The 21,876-nt window shown below is 41.1% G+C and overlaps 2 protein-coding genes across 3 annotated transcripts in view; both read left to right on the top strand.

Annotated features, from left to right (window-relative positions):
• The window catches only part of LOC134870920 (carbonic anhydrase-related protein 10), a 316,734-nt gene that overhangs the window by 57,084 nt on the left and 237,774 nt on the right, over positions 1-21,876 (top strand). The window lies entirely within an intron of this gene.
• On the top strand, positions 5,524-6,795 carry LOC134871107 (52 kDa repressor of the inhibitor of the protein kinase-like). The gene is made up of 2 exons (XM_063893705.1): positions 5,524-5,752; positions 6,255-6,795. Exons 1-2 carry the CDS (start codon positions 5,568-5,570, stop codon positions 6,721-6,723), a joined length of 654 nt encoding a protein of 217 aa, XP_063749775.1. The 5' UTR covers positions 5,524-5,567; the 3' UTR covers positions 6,724-6,795.

Raw genomic sequence — 21,876 nt, 5'->3', positions numbered from 1 at the left:
ATCGGATCCATTCCTGGTTATTATGCATTAACTTCAACATATTGCACGTGTGACGACTCCACTGCGTTTTTGATTTACCACATTTGAACCTGTTCAATAGAAGTTTTAGTATATGATCAAAATCCTGTCCAACAGATTACAAAATGTTTCACGGAAGAAAATCAGCAGCGGAAACTCTTAAGGAAGGAATCCTTTATGGTCCCACAGAGGGGGAATGTACATTCTGCATTTGACCCATCCAAGTGTTAGGAGCAGTGGGCTCTGTTAAGAATATTCTTTGTTTGAAGACCAAGAGTTGTTCTTAACTAGACCCGGAGGCTTTCTTGTTTAAGTATAACAGTATTTATTAATGCAATAATATGTTGGTTTACAAGGAAACACAGCTGCGGTCCTCCCCCACGTCCACTGATCCAGACTCCACGTTAAAGCACGCATTTCCCCGTCTCTTATTTAATCTCCTTCCATTGGCTGACGTCGACGAAGGCGGGTCCAGGGCGCGTTCTTTGGCCCTATTATAAAGTCACCGTCGCCATCTGATGATGTAGTCATGACGCTTCTCTTTATGATATTTTATTATACAATACTTCTGAGGATTATTGGTTATTAAACACATGTCAATAGTAATAATGCAGCGTCAATGAGTTAGAGTTACAGGCGGTGTGTTCAATATGTACCTCCATGCGTTGTTTTCCTTATACTCACATCTACGATATACTATTAGCTACATGCTAACTGAGGCTAAAACAATAACATCCGGTGACCGGAAGTACAAAGTCCGGTCCGTTGGGAAACAGTGAATAATGTCATTTAATGTTCCGTCTCAATATATTGATTTTTCTTACAGTTGCTATATGTACGGAGCTCAGGGAGCAGTGAAGGGAGCGGTTTCCTGCTCAGGGACACCTCGAGGCACTTGGTCTTTCGGGGTCTTGAACCGGTGACCTTCCCGTTCCCAAGCCAAGTCCTTACAGACTTCACCTTTTCAGGGAATTCCATTTTGTATTCCTTCTTTGTTTTTACTGAATTCTATCCAGGAAATGTTCTTGGTTACTACAAAAAAATATACATTTACTGTGTCTTTACCTTTCTAATATTGTATTGAACTCTTATCCTGAGAAACATATCAGTCAAATAGGTGTTTGGATAAAAGAGAATGAGTGAAGCTTACCCCTGTAATTATTTTATGAACTGTCTGAATGCGATGTTATTTATGGTGGTAGGTCACTGTGATTGATCGTCTGTTGGGTGTTGGTGGGTGCAGCAGTGTGTGATGGCGATTAGCATGTGTGAGATAGTGATTTACAGATGCAGGCCTCTGAGCGCCTGAGGCCGCGTGCATGCACTCTTCTGAAAGAAATGAAATCGTCACATTTATGAATGTTGCTTCTGCGGACGACAGTGTGAGGAATTGCAGAAGTGAGTCTGAATGTATTAAAATGAAAGTATACCGGGGGGGCTGTTGAAGTAATACATGTTGGGGGAAAAAGGGCTGCTTTGGATTTATTCCCTTTCATAAATCATATTTATGTTTCTGCTTTTTCACTCTTATAACCCAGCGTCGATTATTTTCCGTTCTAGGTACTGAAGTACATATTGGTACATTTTCTATATCTTGTTCTGTAGCTTGCGTAGTCTAAATATATTCTTCACTCCCACTCAGTGTTGCATCACTTATTATCTGGGTTTAGATCCGGAGAACACTGTGGTTCCTCGCAGCACTGCACACACTATCCAGATTAATGACTATAGCTGCTCTTATCCTGCAGGCTGGAAGTGTTTCATATATTTAAATCTGAATTCTTACTCTGCCCTGTTTCCTTCCTGGGCGGTTAACTAAATAAAGTGTCTTGCTAAGTTGGTACATTTTTTGCCTCACAATTCCTTGTTCTCCAACCAGCATGAGAAAACTATTTGATCTGAAGGTCCACTTACTCGCTTGTTCCAGAGGTTTGGAACCTACCACTACGGCTCAGATCCTTAACTTAAATAGAAGTACAAATACTATGGTCTAAAAGCCCTCTATTACAAGTAAAACGCAGGTATTTCAGAATTGTATGTTCGTAAAAGTACAAAAGTGATAGCATCTAAATATACTTAAAGTAAAAGTATTCATTCTGAACAATGATACATTTCAGAATAATATCAGGTACAGAAGTGTTATCAGTGTTATCAAGTGAACTATAAGTAAAAGTACTTATAGTACGTTATGCAGAATGGATATTTTCACACTCTTATACTAATAAGTTTATCAATGTATCCTATCTGTATACATGTAAGACCAGTTTAGTTTTGTAGTTTGTCAATGTGGAGCAGTTTAGATATGTAAAATAGTGTGTAGGTTAGTAGCACAGTACTGGGTTATACCATATTATTACAGGGTTTAGTTGAATACTCGATTCTGATTGGTCAATTCAGAACATGTGATATGTTGTTAATTCAGTAGTACAGACCGCTGTCAAGGACTAATTGATTGTTGTTAAACACTGAATTTTTATTTTGAAGTTACGGCCGGAGGATTGACAAGACATTTGCTGCAGCCACGAGTTGACAAAGCGGCTGCCTGACCAATTCTGAAGAACTCTACTGCAGTCCGAGGTTTTAACCAGTTCAGAGTGTATGATCAACATTCCTCATCAGCGAGACTAAACAAATATGGATCCTGAATCTAACTAAAGCTGTCGTCCATGGAAAATAATGTACGCCAGGGAACCTACGTTCCAGATAAGAAGGGCTTCTAGATGTCATTGAACAATAAACTCTCTCAGGTCAGCTTCTGCTCGGTCAGAAACTGGCATCAACAAAGCACCCAAGCTGCCCCTCCTTAAGGGAGATTACAGCAACCCCAAGGCCAACGAACTATGCCATGGGAACGCAGGCAGAGGAAGGAGAAAATGATGAACTAGGTCTAAGGTTAAATACCTAAGCCAAAAAATCCCTAACACAGGTTAGCTTGTGAATTTACTCCAGGTGGAACTAAAGTCTGAGTTAAGGGTTGATTATATTTCACATCATTAATCCTAAACTGTAAAGTTACTAAAGGTAGTCACATACAGGTGGATGAAGGTACGCATCCCCTACTTTTGAAAACAGTGACAGTCAAGAAGTAAGTATTTAAATGAATTGTATATACGTGAATTAGAGTACAAAATCTAAATTTTAACCCCATTATCAAAACCTTTAGTCTATAAAAAAAAAAGTAGTCCTCAGATGTGTAGGAACTAAAAATGGGGAATAATCTTCTCTCTTTTGTTCAGACTTTCTAAAAACAGGTGGGGGCGGTTAATCCCCGATTTCTTAGTTAGTGCCTAATCGCCTTTACATTGGAACCCTAGAAGTCAACGTCGCCACGTGACACGCAACCTAAACCCAACTAACCCAACCATTGTCCCAATAACAGTTGCTAACTTATCCCCCCGAGGCATCGGTGTGTGAGTGGGGTTTTGTTCTTGTATTGTGTGTGTGTGTGTGTTTTGTAGGTACTTGTAGTGTGGTTGCCTAGTCCATTAGGATTGCTGCGATCCTAGCCGACTGATATAATACCAATGTCTTTTCTAGGGAAACACTAGCAATATTTACAGAAATAATCGGGATTGGGTTTGAAATAATTACGGCGTTTAAACGGACTTTGCTTTAGTTTCTCCCGGGCAACTCCTCTCGAGGAGAGCATTTCGCTCCAAGTGCCATGCAGCAGCTCCCCGGCGTGTCAGCAGACTAGGGGCTGGTCGCAGAGTCCGGTCTTGGCAGCAGAGTGTTCATTTTAAAGCTACGTCACAGAATTTAGATGTCTATGACAGACTTAATAAGGGTGCAGGAGCCTCAGGGATCTTATTGGTGCCATTCAAACACTTTCAAAGTGACAAGATTTTATGAGGTTGCGCCCTACAATAACAATGTTAAATTTTAGCCCATAATAGAATATTTAAGTACAGTAACTTGAATAACTGTAACTACACTTGCAAATGATCAATCATCAAGCTAGGGGTTTGATTTATGTTCCCACCATGCCCCGCTTGCTCCAGGCAGGCTCTATTCTAGCTCCTCACACTCCCCTGAGTTACGTCCACTAGGCTTGTTTTGCTGTCATCCTGCCTGTTCCCTGTGGGGGTTTGCATTTTTGGAACAACGGGTTTTTTAGACAAATGCATACTTGGCTTGAGAAATTACCAAACCCTCACATGCTATGTGACAATCAAAAATAAAATAATTCAGAGGAATAAAAATTATTATTACCTAGTCTTTGTATTTTAATACTCTAAATTCAGTTATTTAAATTTTTTCTATTGCTGTATTAATCTAGTGATCAGATGTGGAGGAGTTGAAGTACCACACTAATCACAGCCAATAAACACACCTCCACACACACGCACAGAACACACTAAAAGAACAGCACTCCTGAAGGGCTAGATGTCAGTGAGACAGGCAGCAAATGTGAGTAGCCAGCTGAGTCTGTACTTGAACAGGACCTGGACTCTTCAACATGCAACCAAATGTATTGGAACATTCAGGAAATAGCTGTCATGTCTGTTGTCAGTTCTTATGGCCAAAAGTACAATTTTGGGAAAAACCAGTTTCAAGACCTTGAAACTTTCATGATCTTACCAAATCATTTATTTGGGGGTTCCCCAAAACAACAATGTCGTATTCTGGTTTAAGGACATGGATTATGGCTGGTTTCTGTAGAAAATAATAATTCGATGACGTTTTGCATATTTAATTACTCACTTTCCAAATGCACAGAGTGGAAACTTGTTCATTTATTGTAAATTTCGCTACATTAAATATTAGAAAACAAGAAATTTATGAACCACCAATCAAACAAAACCAATCATATGAAATATGCAAACTGTCAAACATCACATCAAACCCAAATACCCAGGAATTCAGTTTATACAGTGCAAAGGAGACCAATCATCAAAGAGAACAGGCACATTCTCAAGTGCGTTGCAGAGGCTGTTCTCTACTGTGGCCGTCAATGCATTGCACTGAGAGGATCAGCTGAGCAGCAGCATTGTAGTGGCAATCCTGGGAATTTCTTGGCCCTATTGAAACTGCTTTCAAATCACGATGAAAAGCTGAAGCAGCATTTGGAGAAACCAAAGCTAAAAAATGCCACATATCTATCACCTCAAAGCCAAAATGAAATGATTGATGTAATAGGGAAGCACATGATTCAGGCCAAGATCGTGGAAGAGGTCAGGCATGCTCAGATGTACACAGTCCTAGCTGATGAGGTCACATCCCATAATGAAGAGCTGATGCCAATGTGTGTTCGCTTCGTGGACAAAGACTAAATATCAGAGAGGAGTTGCTTGAGATTTGTACTTTGCCACGGATCACAGGTCGCCACATTGCAAGCGCGATCAAAGATGTGCTGAGTCATCTAAGCATAGAGATTGCTGACTGTCGAGGCCAGGGGTACGATGGCGCCAGCAATATGAGCAGCGAAAATGTTGGCGTTCAAGCTTTGATAAAAAAGGATGCGCCTAAGGCAGTTTATATGCACTGCAATGGGCCATTGCTTGAACCTTGTCATTGCACGCTCTTGTGCTCTTCCAGTTGTGCGCAACATGATTGATAAGATGAAGTACATCGTCATGTTCTTCACCTGCAGCCCGAAGAGGGAACACCTTCTCAAGGAGGTTGTAGATAAGGAGGCACATTCTACCGGAAAGCGGAAGCCCCTGATTGACCTCAGCCGCACAAGATGGGCAGCACGGCATGATGCCTACAGTCACTTCTACAGTGCCTTTGTCTTCATTATTAAGGCTCTGGAAGTCATGGCACAGGGTCTCCATACAGAGGAGTACAGTGAAGATGTCACAGTGGATGGGAGGGCAAGTACAAAAGCAGAGGCCTATGGTCTCTTGAGTGGGCTACAAAACTTTGGATTCATCCTCACATTCCTCACCGTATACCAAGTTTTATCCCACCTGGCGGGCATCACGGTGAAACTGCAAAGCACCTCACTCGACATCATCGAGGCATTTAGCATGGTTGATGAGGTGAAGTCTGTCTACAAGGAGCTCCGCGAGACCATCGACGACGACTTCAATCAAATCTACGAACAAGCAGTTAGGATGGCTGCTCAGGGTCAACGTGGAACCAACCCAGCCGAGAGCAGCTGGAAGGCAGAAACACAGGGAAAATGTACCCGCTGAAGGAGTGAAGGAGTACTATCTCCGGAACATGACGATACCCTTCTTAGACCATGTCATTTCAGAGTTTGAGTCCAGATTTAGTCCCCTCTCTGTGACCGCATCAAGGCTCATGGGCCTAATTCCATCTGTCCAGTGCAACTCAGATGTAACGGTGGACATCTCTGAAGCAGTCGCTCTGTACCAAGATGACTTGCCATCACCAGAGGTCATTGACCAGGAGCTGAAACGGTGGAAGTTGAAGTGGCAGGTCAAAGCATTACACCAAAGACCAAGCTCATGTGCCTCAGCTATCAAAGAGTGTGATGAGATGATGTATCCGAACATCTTCAAACTCCTGAAAATTGCATGCACCTTGCCAGTGACCTCCTGCGAATGTGAGAGGTCTGCCAGTGTTCTCCGGAGACTCAACACATTCATGCGGAGCAGCATGGGAGAGGACCGCATGTCATCCTTGGCTCTCATCCATACCCACTACGACATGGCTCTGGATCTGGATGAAGCTGTCGATCTATACTCAAAAATGCACCCAAGACGATTGGAGCTGATGAGCGTTCTGATGCAATAGAAGCCATAGAAGAAGAAGAGGGAGACATGGGGGGTGGGTCATTTCACGTGAAATCAGACACTTTGGGGCCCAACCGACACAGATTTTAATCAAACTTTGTGTTCCTTCTTAGTGGTAAGGTAGAACCCCAGAACTGCATTTGCATGAATCTGGCACTAATATAAGGGAGAAATGGACTAAGAATGTTTTAAGTAAGAGGGTAGGGCACTACACATTCAACCTTGATTATGTCAATTTAAATTACAAAGAGATGGTTTTGATGCTGTTTGAAAGCTCTTTTCTGGAACACTTCAATTTATATCATTATTAATTCATGTTTAAGTTTAATGACCATACCGATAGTGTACTTCATGAAGTAATTCTTATCTATTTATGTCAACAGTGGAGAGATAGACAATAAAGGACAGCAACAACAGACAGACAGAACAACAACAGAGACAGACAATGGAGGGCAACAACAGACAGGCAATGGAAGAAAGCAACAGACAACTGAGGTGAGCAACAGAGACAGACAATCACAGATGTAGGAAGTTTGAGTAACACTTACATTTATATCAAATTCTTCATTCTTGTTAAAGTTTTAATGACTATAGAGATAGCTCAATTGAAGCAATTCATGTCCATTTATGTTAACAGTGGGGAGCAACAGACAAAAAATGAAGGACAGCAACAACAGACTCACAACAAACTTGACGATGAATAAAATATGTCTAATTAAAAGATTTGAAGTGTGCTGGTGTATTTAGGGGGCATTGGAGTAGGGAGCCAAATGAAGTCCACTTTCGGGGGGAAAAGATCCCCCCCCACCACAATGCTGGCTACGGGCCTGGTAGTACATACATGTTGTGGAGTAAAAGTACACCATTTACTTCTGAATTCTAGTGGAGTAGAAGTACAAAGTATCAACAAATTGAAATACTCAAGTAGAGTACAAATATCTCAAATGTGTACGTAAAGGTCCCCTATTATGCAAAGTGCACCTTTTGATGTCTTTTATACATAAATATGTGTCCTCAGTGTGTAAGGAGACTCACAAAGTGTCAGAAAATACAATCTTCTCTCTTTTCCTCCTCACCCACATCTCTAAAAACAGGTGTACAAATGAGTTGATCCAGATTTGCTTCAGTTATGATGTCATAAGGGAAATCTGGGCTGGCTTTACATTGAACTCCTGGCAACGTCCCGCCCACGTGACACGTCCCAACCTATAACCAACCTAACCCAACCTCGTCCCCAATATACAGTTGCTAACTGAATCCCCTCCGCAGCACCTCTGTGTGTGTGTGTGTGTGTGTGTGTGTGTGTGTGTGTGTGTGTGTGTGTGTGTGTGTGTGTGTGTGTGTGTGTGTGTGTGTGTGTGTTCAGCAGGATGTCTGCTGGAGGGACTTAGAGTTGCTGTTATATAATACATATAATGTCTCTGTTCTAGGGGTGAACACTGAGAATTATTTCAGAAATAATGCTGGATGTGGTTTGGAACATAATACGGCGTTTAATCACGGCAGCGTTTAGCTGAGTTTCTCCCGGTAGAAAACTCTCTTCAGAGGAGAGATCATGACGCTCCAAAGGGGCGTGGCCAGCAGCAGCTCCAAAGGGGCGTGGTCAGCAGCAGCTCCAAAGGGGCGTGGTCAGCAGCAGCTCCAAAGGGGCGTGGCCAGCAGCAGCTAGTTCATTTAAAGCTACAGTCACAGAATCAGCACTTCAGGAACAGGGCTGAAATAGAGGGGGATGAGGCATGCTACAATGGGGGATCTGTTTGCTATTTTGAGCAAAACACTTCACAGACAAGTTTTGTATAGATATGGCCCTACAATACACATTGTTCAAATATAGAATAATAGGAGAACTTTAGGTACAGTACTTGAGTAACTGTACTTCACACCACTGATCAATTCATAGTGCATAGCTTTGATTTGAATCCCAGTACATGCCCGGACATGCCCTGCTGTCCTCTCTGGAGCAGCAGGCTCTATCTCTGCCAGCTCCTCACACTCCACCATCTGAGGCTCTACTGTGCCAGCGGTGAGGGGACATTGTCTCTGCATGCTCATAATCCTGCCGATAGTGTCCCTGTTGGGGAGATGTAATGGTGCATAACTGCATTCTCTGAAGCAGAGGGGTTTTCCCTTCAGGTCCCCCCCACCCCCCTGGGGCTGTGAGGAGAGGAACGCTGACACCAGGATGCACTGAAAAAATGTAGACTTAATTCAAATGTATTACTTCAACAGATTTCACATAATTGTTTTAGGTAAGTTGAAATTAATAATATTAAATTGAACCTAGTCTTTGTATTTAAAAGTAATATTACAGTTATTAAATCTGTTGAAATATTACATTTAATTAAAGTCAAAGTTGTTTCAGTGTGTTTTCATGGAGCTTATAATAAAACAGTCACACACACACACACACACACACACACACACACACACACACACACACACACACACACACACACACACACACACACACACACGAGATTCGTCCAAGGGAGCCATATCATCCGACTGTGTTGTCTCTCAATTAGGACCGGACTGTTCAACAGCCAATTCATACACTGTGTGTGGAAACATTCAGGATGAGTGATGCTTGTCATTTTGTTAGTCATTATTATACATACAATAATTAGGCTCATTTCAGGCAAATTAACGCCCTTGCATAATTTAAAGTAATTAGAATTGAGAACCGCTTTCATGATCATTTACAAATGCATGCCGTTCAGTTAAAGGGCCGCTTCCCAAAATGAAAAATAACCCAATGCTTGCTGTGGTTCTGGTTCTAAACTGGTCTGGTTTAAATGGAAGTTCTGGTAGAAGAATTAATTATATTAACGTCAGGTACGTTCTGTCATATTTTAAATTACCATAAAGCACATATTCAGTAATATGAGTATTTTGTCGGAATTGTACTTGTTTTTATTGTAGATTTTTTATTTATTCTACTATTACAATATTAATATAGAGAATTTATGAATCCAACAAACAAACAAAATCAATCATTAAATATGCACACAAATAAACACAATTCCATATACAGTATACATACACATACATGCATCCAGTTTCCAGGGTGAAAAGAAAATAATAAGGTAAAAATTGTATTCCTAAAAGTTCATGTTCAAATAACAAGACAGTATTATTTCTCATCCTATCTGTGTATAATATTAAGATAATTAAGGTAATTACGATAATCATAATTATAATTGCTATTATTATCATTACCATCGTCATCATTGTCTTATATCCATATAGTTCTCTTTTTTTTTAGTCTTATAATACTTTAAAGTAGTTTTTATAACAGACCTATTTTTCTTACTTTGTTGAATGCAACATGCAAACCAAAGCAATGCCTTTTATGGCACACACTTGTTTCTGATTCTTATTCTTATTTTATTTTTTTAAACTTTTTTTCTAATCAATTATTTAGATTATGGTCAGTGTATTTTGGCTGTTTAGTTGCAGCTGCCTCTGGATTACAGTGTGTCTCTGTCACTGTCATGTCCCATTGCCTTCCATTAGTCATTGGCCTCTTTGATTTACAGAGACTTTCTAGGCACCTATCACTTTCACTTTCTGTCACAGTTCAGCTTTGATTTGGCACAGCTTTGCATCTGATGAATACTTTTCTGAAAGTTTGAGTTCTCTAACAGGCCAGCTGACACATTTGTTCTTGTATTGTCTGCTGAATTCTGACAGCAGGACTTACAGTAAAGCTCTGTGCTTTCAAATTTCTCCTTTTTCTCTCTTTTTTTTACTCTTGGCTGACATTTTTGTTGAATGACACATTAGCCTAAGGCCTGCCGTATAGAGTCATTTGTGATCAAGTATCATCTCTACACGAATACAGAATGTTGAAACAACCATTTTATGACAGGTTTCCAGTGAAGAGAGTTTTTGTTTCCTACTGGAACACTCTGAACATGTGTCAGCCTCTCCTCTGGATGAAATTTGTTGGCACAAGTGTTGAGTAATGTTTGCAGAGCTGTATTTAGGATAATAGCTGTGCTGTTTGCTGTTAGCAAAGCATGGAGGACAGCTTTTGATCTTGAATGTGAGAGCATCTGATCTTATCATCAGATGTTATCCCTCATCTTCACATCTGGTGCTCCATTTTTCAAGACCCTCAGCAACCATCAGGGCATTTTGTCACTGCTCCTCATCTCTAGAACTTAATCTAAACCTGTGTTTACCCCTCCCCACGCTCTTTTTGTGATAGCCGCTTTTTCGCTGCAGTTTTATTTCAACAGGCGAGTAGATTCAACTTTTTTTTTTTTTCGCATTCCACTGACACAAGAACCAAGTACCAATTATAGAATTTTAGACGCTGGTGTTAAGTTCTAAAAAGCAGTGTTCTGAGTAATCCCTTTAAATGTGTTTTTCACTGACTGCTCCTCTCTGAATCAATGGAGGAGGCTAATTGGCAGGTTCTGTGTTCATGTCAGACAGATAGCAGGCTCTTTTTCATGGGACAATCGCTGATCAAAAACCAATTACAGGCACAGTCACAACCGACAGGGCCATGCGCCATTTACCTCCAGCAGGTTAACAGGAAGACATGGATATCCGATAGCACTGCAGCTTGTTTCAAGTGTACCTAAGGGCCCGTGTCCACACAGCGCCTCTTTCTGAGCGACAGCCTCTTTTTTATTTCTTTTTTAAACTTTATTTTCCTTTTTCTAAAACAACACATACCGTGTCAAAGATAAAAAACAGGTATGCAGGTTGTCCATTTTTCTTAACCCCCCCCGCCCACAGAATAAGAAGACAACATCGATAGTCGAAAAACATTAAAATGATAGACAAACAAATGGTTGAAATCACAGCACAAAAACGTAAACAAAAAACAACAAACAAACAATTTTTTGATATGTTAGTCATTGTTGACTAAATCTGTATTCTAATTCGTTATTTTTTATAAATAAAAAATGATGAATCAGTTAGGGAAGCGTATACAGTTTCAAACTCTTCATGTACACGTAAAAATGGTTGCCATGTCCTATACATTTTACAAGTGGAGCCACCCAAAGTGCACTTTATTTTCTCCATGTGTAGAAACTTCATAAGTTCTGTCACCCACTGGAGTGGGAGATGCCTCCCCACCACATTAACATATAAAAATGTGATCATAAACCAATGCGATTTATTAATATACAGCCCCGGAAAAAAATTATAGACCACTTCAGCATTATCCTTTTCTCTTGTTTTTCATATTTGTAGGTATGTCTTTGAGTTAAATGATTATTATTTTTATTTTTTATTGTATTCTGTAAACTACTGACAACATTTCTCTGTGTTGGAATTCAACAGACACTGGATAGCTGCCATACATGAAGAGATAAAGATTTAAGAAAATATGGAGAGGCCTCTTAATTTTTTCTGGAGCTATATATAGTTTATAAGTTTATGGTTGACCAACTCGCGCTTTCGCAGTGCAAATCGGGTAGTCACATCTGGTAGTGACAATCGTCTTCCTCCCTCACCCTAAGGCTCTCAGACTGTGAGAAAACAACAAAAATATATATAGTAGCGTAAACAAAGGATAAGAAACATGCTCGTCAGTCATACAAGAGAGTTGTTGTTATTGACATATTGTTGTCATAGACAAAATAACCATGTGCTGGGAGGTTTTTGTTAATGAAACGCTGGGAGCGACCTCTGCCAGCACCTTTCTGCCAGAAAAAGGTGCTTTCTGGACATGAGCCCTAACGTAGCCCCTGCTGTGATACTGGGGCAGGGTGCAGAGAAGAGGCCCCATGGTGGCAACAGTGTCTAATTATATAAGATAACTATATATTTCTTCTGTGAAATGTGTACCCAACAGTGTACTTTATACTGTTTTACAATTCATTTTATGGTTTTACTGTCTGCCATTCCACTCCACTCAGACTATTATACGACTGTTGGAGAGATGACTGTGCCCGGTCCAATATACACTTTTTAATTCTCAAACACTATTTATGTTATCACCTGCTGCTACCTTCATATTTTCATATAACATTTCATTTTGCTGACGCTTCTATCCAAAGCGAATTACAATAAGTGCATTCAACCATGAGGGAACAAACTCACACAAGAATCTTGCAGGAATTGTCAAAAATAATTTATATAGTAGCTAGTACTTCTCTGAATCGAAGTGGAGTAGAGGTACGAAGTAGCGTAAATGTAAATACTCAAGTAAAGTACAAGTACCTCAAAATTGTACTTAACTACAGTACTTGAGTAACTGTACTTAGATAATTTACACCACTGAAATGAACTTTGGTCAGGTGCTGTCCCTGTTATGATACAGGGAAATAAAAATGTTTTTGACCAGATTAAATCAAAGTGAAATGTATTGATTGAATTTAATCTGTGATACTTACCAATCGACTAAACGATTTTCTAATTGTCTTCGTAGTAGCTGCAATACTTACAGTGGAAAATGGAGCTTATCAAATACGGACAAGTTATTATACCATTTATATCCAGTGGAGATGTGGGGAAATTATATTAATTTGAAAGAACTGTACTGATTACATCTGTAAATTAACGTCATACTGATGATGATATTTTGATGTGATGCATCACTGATAGATTACCTGATAGAAACAAGTGTGTCTGTGTGTTCACATTGAGAGGAGTCTGTGGCAGAAAGCCTGTGTGTGTGTGTGTGTGTGTGTGTGTGTGTGTGTGTGTGTGTGTGTGTGTGTGTGTGTGTGTGTGTGTGTGTGTGTGTGCATGTGTGCGTACGTGTGTGTGTAGGCCTGCTTTGACGCCTTAACACCACACACACACACACACACACACACACACACACACACACACACACACACACACACACACACACACATACACACACACAATAGTACATGATGACGATCATTCCAACAAATACTAAGGAGGAAGACATGCTAAAGCAGTGTCTATATTTGTTAACTTACTGTTCATCCTAATGTGATACTTGGATAATCCTACACTTACACACTCCAGCTGGATCAACACCAACATACACACCTGCACACAGCTGCACACTGTACACACACTGACAGCTGTGGGTATAAAGTGGCCGTGTGATGGAAGGGGTTCGAACGGGACGGCACTGTGTTTACTCTCCACTGACTGACAGCAGGCTGAGAGAGGAGGGGAGGGGAGGGAAGGGCAGGACAGGAGACAGGTTACAGGAAGAAAGGAAATAGGACAGAAGAGAGGAAGAAGAGATGTGGGGAAATAAAGAAATCAAATGAGGACAGGGGCGAGAACAGAAAAGGATTTTTTTTTTAAAGTGAATGTAGGAAAGAAGGTGAAGGGCAAAGAAGAAGACAATGTTAGAGGGAGGCACAATCAGAAAGACAGAAGAAGAAATGACTGCGGGTAAGGAAACAGGAAGAGGGGAGGAGGAGAGATGAAAGAGAGGAGATGAGAGGACGGCAGGGAAGAGCTGGAGAGAAGTCAGGTCTGAGTTAGACCGAGCGGGGAGATGAAAGCAGAGGGAAGGTTAAAAGAATGAGCGGTGGGATAAATAAAGTCGAAGGAGCCAGAGCGAACTGTATACTGTGATGATGGGAGCACACTCTTTCATCAGCTCCTTTAAACCCTTAAATTCCACAGGTCAGTGTCAATCTGTGGCTGCCTGTCAATCTCCACTGTGCCCCCAACTTACTGTGACAAGAAGAGAAGTTTGTGTTCATGATCTTTCTTTGATCTGTGCTGATCACTTAAGAAGAGCTCTGTCAGAGGCCTGGTCCTGCATTCACTCCCGCTCACTCTGTCCGCCTCTCTCCATCCATTCCTTGATGTTTTATTTCCTCATCTACTCTGATGGACTTTAAATAGATGTCCTAGCACTGAAAAAACTGGAACTTTCAATTTAATTAAATGTATTATGTCAACAGGTTGCACATAACTGTATTAAGTTAGGTGAAAGCAATAAGATTAAGTTCTGATAGGTACAACCTAATATTATTGCTTTCAACTAACTTTATACAGTTATGTGCAACCTGTTGACATAATACATTAAATTAAAGTAAAAACTTTTTTGGTGGGATGTATTTGACAGGGGAACCATCATCACGTAAAAAAAAATGACCTCCTGTCCAACTTCGTCCGCAAGTCAATTTTTGGTCCAGAAATTTGCTTCCCTCCAGCCCGCTTGGAGAGACAGCTCAGAACGTGTCTGAATATTTAGAACCACTTTAGTTTTTAAAGATTATTTTTTGGGGCTTTTTTGGCGGGATGAATTTGAAAGTGGAATTGTAGTTTTGTAAAAAAGCACTTACCTGCATAGGCAAACAATGTCAACATATATTTAATCCTCAATTTAGCGTCCAACTTCGTCCAACTTAAAGTTTTGATATTTTTATTTATATTATTTTTATAAGTGTTTTTAATGTATTCTTTGAGTCCTTTTTTATTGAGTTAGTGGGTTTTTTCTAATCACAAAGCTACAGTATGTGTTACTCTGGTTACACCTGCGAAAGGTGAGATAGTAATTTATATTGTTTGCAAATTGTCGTATGGGTTTGGTGTGTGAAGCACTTTGAGTTACGTTTGATTTGATTTGTGTCAGAAATGTCTCTGTTCCAGGGAAATATTTCCACATTTAATTTGCTTTGCTATGATGAGGAAGAGATGACCACACACACTGGAACGGTTACATGCTGCTATTCCGACATACCTCTACTCCGACATTGACGTCGAATGGTCGGAGTAGAGGCATTTCCATATTCTTTTTTAAATGTGCCACTTTTGACACTGTCAGACGCGCAGGGCCCCCCTCCTCCCACATGGACGCTTCTGATAGCCCTCCCGAATCCACCACAACTGCTCCTCCAAGTCTCTCCATCGTCATCCCTTCAGCTCTGCAGAATTGGGAGCAGCCTCGATGGCTTGCATAGCTTTAACTTTCTTTGAGCGACTCCCTTTTTGGATCGGATGCAGGGCGATCGGACAACAACGAAATTGAGTGCTAACCAGTCAGTGCATCCATTACAACAATAGGCTATATTATACAAAATAAACTGAATATGTTAAAAAAGTATATGTTAAAAAGACACACAAACAAAAATGAAAGAAGACGATGCCCCAACGCGCCTGGGTAGACTGTCGGAATGGCGGTAGGCCTACTAAACTGTTGGAATGGCGGTACTAAAATTGTATCGTATTAGGGGTATGTCGTTATAGGGGGATGTCGGAATAGAGGTTGCACCCCCACTGGGACACACACAATACAAACTGAGGAGATGATGTCATGATAAAAAGGAAATGGCCATCTTGTCATTCAGATGGCAAACATCAATACCGAGGACATACAAAGTCAATTTCGGTTTCCTCTGTTTGTTATTCATCATGAGTGTGAATCTGATCTGCCCATCAAATCATCACACTCATCGTTCTCTGAGGAAATGGAAAGCTCCCCTTCACTGAGAAGGGTTAGCTGTGCCCGTTAGCTCGGTGCGGAGTAAAGCTGTGTGTATCCCACAGATATTAAGACTCTATCATATCACTGATGGAGCGCTTTGTATCACACCCCACACACCCTTAGCAAACAGCCTTTCCTTTTATTGTTACTGATACTGTGTACTGAGGGGATTACAGATTGTGATATAAATCAAATAATCTGCCGTCGTCTGAGCCGGGTGCAGGGCAAAGTAGATTACAGAAAACTACACGATTACATCTGGTTCTCCGCGTCCTGTTTATTTTAGGGTTTGTGCTGCACTCTGTGTGTGTTTATCATTCAGAAGAGGCAGTGTGTGTGTGCTGCAGCGGTTTACAGTACTCGTACACCCTTCTTTTTGATTTACATCGCCTGGCTGTTGTGTTCAAACCCCCCCCCCCCCCAGAGGGAAACAATTGCACACAATGCTGAGGACAGATTGCTTACTGATGTCACAAGGTGCTTTATGGTTCCCCTCTGCCGCTACATACATCAGTTGTTCGGTAACAATAAAATACATGTCAACGTTTTTGGGGCTGATATTGTTTTCCAGGCTGATTTTTCAACAACAACCCGAGCCACAGCCAGGGGCAGGTAAATAAAACAATCGCTGCGCTCTGACTCGCTGTCGATACAACTTCTCTTTGTCTTGGAGGATCTGCAGAGGAGTGTCAGCGGCATGCAGAAACCGAGGATTATATCACAGGCTCATGTTGTGGTGCCTGCCGTGCTCCGAGAGATGTAGAGATTAAACTACATCCCCGGGCCCCTCCGCGCTCACCATTTCTGCTTATGGAAGCAGAATAGCAGCGTGCATAGTAAAGAGGTGGCTGGCGGAGGAGAGGGTGTCTGAAGACTTAATGCAGAGAGCACCGACGCACAGACAGACACAGACACAGACACACACAGACACACACACACACACACACACACACACACACACACACACACACACACACACACACACACACACACACACACACACACACACACACACACACACACACATACACACGGCCAACTCCAAAGGCTGCTACTGCCTCATTCAGGAGTTAGTTTGTGAACAGCAGAGGAAGAGAAGCTAAACTAACTGGCAACCCAGTGAGCATTGATTTGAAGGTCAAAGGAATACACTGGAAAAAATGCTCCAAATCAAGTAAAGAATAATAAAAAATTTCCTGGTACAATTTCTTGAAATAAGATAGGATATTTAGATAAATCACAAGTTTTAATGAGCTTGTATATTGTTGTAACAATATTTTACCAGCATATTGGTGATTTTCCAATTAAAAAATGTTTTTTATTTCTTAAACTAGATGATCCATCTTCTACAAATATCACAGCAGCTTAAAAACCTTGACAGTTACAAAAAAAAAGTTATATGAGATCCAAATCAAAATAAGGTTTGACTTAACAAGATACTTAACATGCATTTTCTAAAAAGAGGACCCTATATCTCACTGCTTTGTTAGTTTTTAGGTTATTATATCTTATATGTTTGCAGTGAAAACAAGTTTTTTTAACACGTTCAGGTGACACACTGCTGTTGTGTGGACCTACACTGCCTGAGGAGCAGCAGTGGGGGAGAAAGTGTTCAGATTCTTTACTCGAGTAAAATTGATACTCTCACACAGAAGAGTGGTCCTGCCTCACCTGGAGAACTGGCCTTCTGTCTCACCGGCTCCAGGGAAAGTTCCACACCACAGACATTACCGACAAGACCTTTCAGTTTTTATTATCATATCAAAAAACACAAAGAGACTGAATTCCCCTGTGAAGAGTAGGCTTAGTTGTAGTTGTATAAGTGTGTGTTGAGCTTCACATGTTCTGACCATTGTATCTACTGTGGGGGGTGCTATAGTTACAGCAGTGATTCCATACTGCTGTGACTATAGCCTTTTTAGTGGGCTGAGAGCTGCCAATGTCCAGACTGATGTTGAACATCTGGACTGATGGCAGTTCTGCTGATCCGGGCTTTCTAGGATTCCAAGTTAAACACACTAGCTGTTTTATTTGGCCAATTTACAAACACATTATGAGCCCAAAACATTTTCATTGTGGTTTTTTTGGTGCCAAACGCTTTTTAGCTTTACCTTTTCCTTCCAAGCTGATCGACTGTTTCAGGCATGGTGCTAAAAGAAAAACTGTTGACATAAGACATGATACATCTTCCTTTCTATAACTGTGTGACTATTCCTATACCAGCTTCCTTTATAAATCAGCATTTCAAAACTTAAGCCTGCAAACCATTGCTTTCATAATTATATTTCTCCTTCATTTAAACTGTTTGCTGGCCTTTTCTTGGATCAACATTTCATTTCAATACGTCGGTTAAAAGCCAAGTAAATGAGATTTGCTCTTCACCCACATTCAGAGGTCAGATTTTCCCAATTTCTGGACCCATTTTATCCTGCAGCCCGCTTCCTACAGGCTGGGCCCGCTGCCCTGTGCACGACATGCAGAGCAGATAACCCAATATAAATACATGAGCTGCTGAGGCCGGGCCGGGGATGGAGTCTCCATTAAGTTGGGTAATACAGTGCGACACTGTTTAAACAAAGCTCCTCAGCGGGGCCCTGCTGCAGTTCAACCCCAGCGCCTGTAGACTCCTCAGCAGACTGGGGCTCTGAGGTGGGCGACCCCCCGCTGAGAACTAAATCAGCTCCGCGTATCTGAGCAAGGACACAAAGATGAATTATCCTGGTGGAAGGCACAGTGGGGCCTGAGTGGAACGGGCAGATAATGACATAACTATTCATTCACCCTCATCTGCGGCTCATGCCCAGCAGTGATCTTTTTGTAATGGGTTTTAGCATAAGTGGAGTGACTTTGTGTTCAGTCTCCTTGGGATAGGGGTGATGTGTGGAGGTGGGTCAGAGCCAGTGGTGGAGAAAACGTTTACTCAAGTATTGGACTTTTATTTCCATGTAATGCTACTTCAAACTTCTACCGTCTACATTTCTGAGGCAAAACCTTACTTTTTACTCCATTACAATTAATTTCACACCCAGTTTATCATGGTTGGGGGAAAAGGACCCAAGCGCAGAACCAATAGAGGAGGCAGGGTTACAGACGTATAACGAAGGGCGAGCTTTTATTTATAAAAAAAGCTGATAACAAAATGCAGAAAAAAGCACAACAAAGGAAAAGTATCAAAATTAAAACGCAGACAAACGGGTGGAAAAGGGAGGGCTGACCAGGGAGATCCAAATCATTACAAGGAACAGGCAAACGACCATGACACGACAAAGAACACAAAGGAAAGACCAGACTAAATACAGAGGAGGGTAATCACAAGACAAGACACAGCTGGGAAGGGGGAGGTGAACCACAGGGGCAACAGGTGAGCACGATCAGACAATCAGACAGGACAGAAACTAAAGACAGGAAGTAAACTAGACAAGACAGGAAAAGACAAAACAAGAAACGTTTCAAAATAAAACTGTAAACTATAAATACAGAAACTGAGATCCTCACACAGTTACTCTTTACTTTGTACCTACAGTAAACCACAATGACCAACTACAATACTAAAATGCTTGACATGTATAACAACTGTAAAAGCAGTAAAAATACTGCACAAGTACTTTTAGAAATAGTTGAAGTACATTGAGCTGATAATACCTCTGTACTGAAATGGGGCATTTTGAATAATGAGTACTTTTACCTTTGGTACTTTCAGTAGTTTTTGTTGCTGATTCTATTTTTACATGAGTAACATTTTAAAATCAGGACTTTTACTTGTAGTGGAGTACTTTAAGACCATAGTATTTGTACTTTTAGCATAAATGGAATGACTTTGTGTTCAGTCTCCTTGTGATAGCAGAGCGGGGGTGATGTGTGGAGGGGCGTCAGAGCCAGTGGTTGAAAGCACATTCACTCAGGTTACTTGCAGTAAGTGCTATTTTGACATACAGTATTTGTACTTGAGTATTTCCATTTAATGCTTCTTAAAACTTCTACTTGGCTACATTTCAGAGGCAAAGTCATACTTTTACTTACATTTATGAAACATTCACAGTTACTTTCTAGATAATAAAAACTCATGATATGCTGATATGGTATAATGCAGTATTCTACCACAAATCCAAACAGTATTTCAAGTATCTAAACTGCTCCACATGGACAAACTAAAATACTCAAATGCCCTTACAGGTGTAAAAACATGAAAATATAAGAAACATAATGATATAATACTGTGAAAACATCCATTCTGCATAACGAGCAGAATGGATGGAGTTTGAACAACAAACTGGACTGGTCCGATAACTCTGCTGCTCTCTACAAGAAGGGACAGAGCAGACTCTTTCTGCTGAGGAGACTGAGGTCTTTCAGGGTGAAGGGGGCACTCCTTCAGCCTTTCTTTGACTCTGTGGTTGCATCAGCCATCTTTGATGGCGTGGCCTGCTGGGCAGCAGCATCACGGCTGCTGACAGGAAGAGACTGAACAGACTAATAAAGAAGGCCAGCTCTGTCCTGGGGAGTCCTCTGGACACTGTGGAGGTGGTGAGAGACAGGAGAATGGCAGCCAGGCTGTCCTCCCTGCTGGACAATGTGTCCCACCTCCTCCAGGACACCCTGTCCGCACTGTGCAGCTCCTTCAGCGACAGGCTGCTGAACCCGCGGTGTCTCATGGAGAGATACCGCAGGTCCTTCCTTCCTGCAGCGGTCAGACTCTATAACCATCATGGCCCCCGGTAGACCCCCACACATATTACAACACTGACTATAACACCCCCTGTTGTGTTAATAACTGTGCAATACATATCTGGCTGCTATACTCAGAATGGTTTCTGAGTTATATTTCTGTGCATTTGGTAAATTGTGTGATTCTTGTATATATATATATATTTTAATATCTTGGTGTAACATTAAGCTGTCTTTGGCTCTTTCTGCTGTAATAATGAAAATGTCCCCTCTGTGGGACGATTAAAGGTATCTGATTCTGAGTACTTTTATTTTGGTTCTGTCCTACTTTATATTATTCTGAAAATTACTTTTTTTACTTTCATTATATTTATATGCAGATACTTGTGTACTTTTTCTAAGGTTTTTGCAATCAGCACTTGTACTTGTAATGGAGTACTTTATCTGAGTACTTCTTCCAGCACAGGAAAGAAGGATGAGATGCGTACGGTTTGTGGCAGCCTTTTACTCACGATGCTCTTCTAAGTAACCTATTCCCTTCTCCATCTGATTGAGAAAGTACATCAACTCCCCCAGACACTTGACACTAAAATCTATTTCAAACGTAAGAAATAATTTTCAATTTAGATACATTTACTGTGGCTCCTCCGCAGGCCTTAATCAACCAACTCACTGAGGAATATTTTATCAGGTTGATTTCAGTGTTTTCTCTCAAAGGTCATAAAAAAGCCACCCTGCGATTTGTAACCAGGAACGTGTTGACACGCCAGTTCTGTAAAGTAACACATTTATAAGATGTTGCCTTGAACAGAATTAATGGTGTTTTTCATGCATGGCAAGACAGATTAGTCTTTTTAGCTTCACTGCAGCCTTCGCTGCAAAGTTTGTGCATCATCCTTCATACTCTCCGCTCTCTGTAAACTTCCTGACTCCACCAGCCTCTGCATAGCAATGAGCGGGGGAATCAATGGAGATGTGAGGCAGCTGGAATTATGATATTATCTACAAGCGGGCAATTGTTCTAATCCCGTTCAATCAATCAGAAAGTAGTTTCCACAGGATGTGACTCAATTGCTGCACCTGTCAGACTCTCTG

Source organism: Eleginops maclovinus, chromosome 10, assembly GCF_036324505.1.
Source record: "Eleginops maclovinus isolate JMC-PN-2008 ecotype Puerto Natales chromosome 10, JC_Emac_rtc_rv5, whole genome shotgun sequence".
In the NCBI taxonomy this organism is placed as follows: Eukaryota; Metazoa; Chordata; class Actinopteri; order Perciformes; family Eleginopidae; genus Eleginops; species Eleginops maclovinus.
This window is presented reverse-complemented; position numbering and strand designations above follow the sequence as displayed.

Coding starts and splice junctions, on each gene's coding strand:
- LOC134871107 (XM_063893705.1), top strand. CDS start 5,568: ATGATTGATAAGATGAAGTACATCGTCATGTTCTTCACCTGCAGCCCG. Junction 5,753..6,254: donor CACTTCTACAGTGCCTTTGT/CTTCATTATTAA, acceptor CCTCTCTGTGAC/CGCATCAAGGCTCATGGGCC.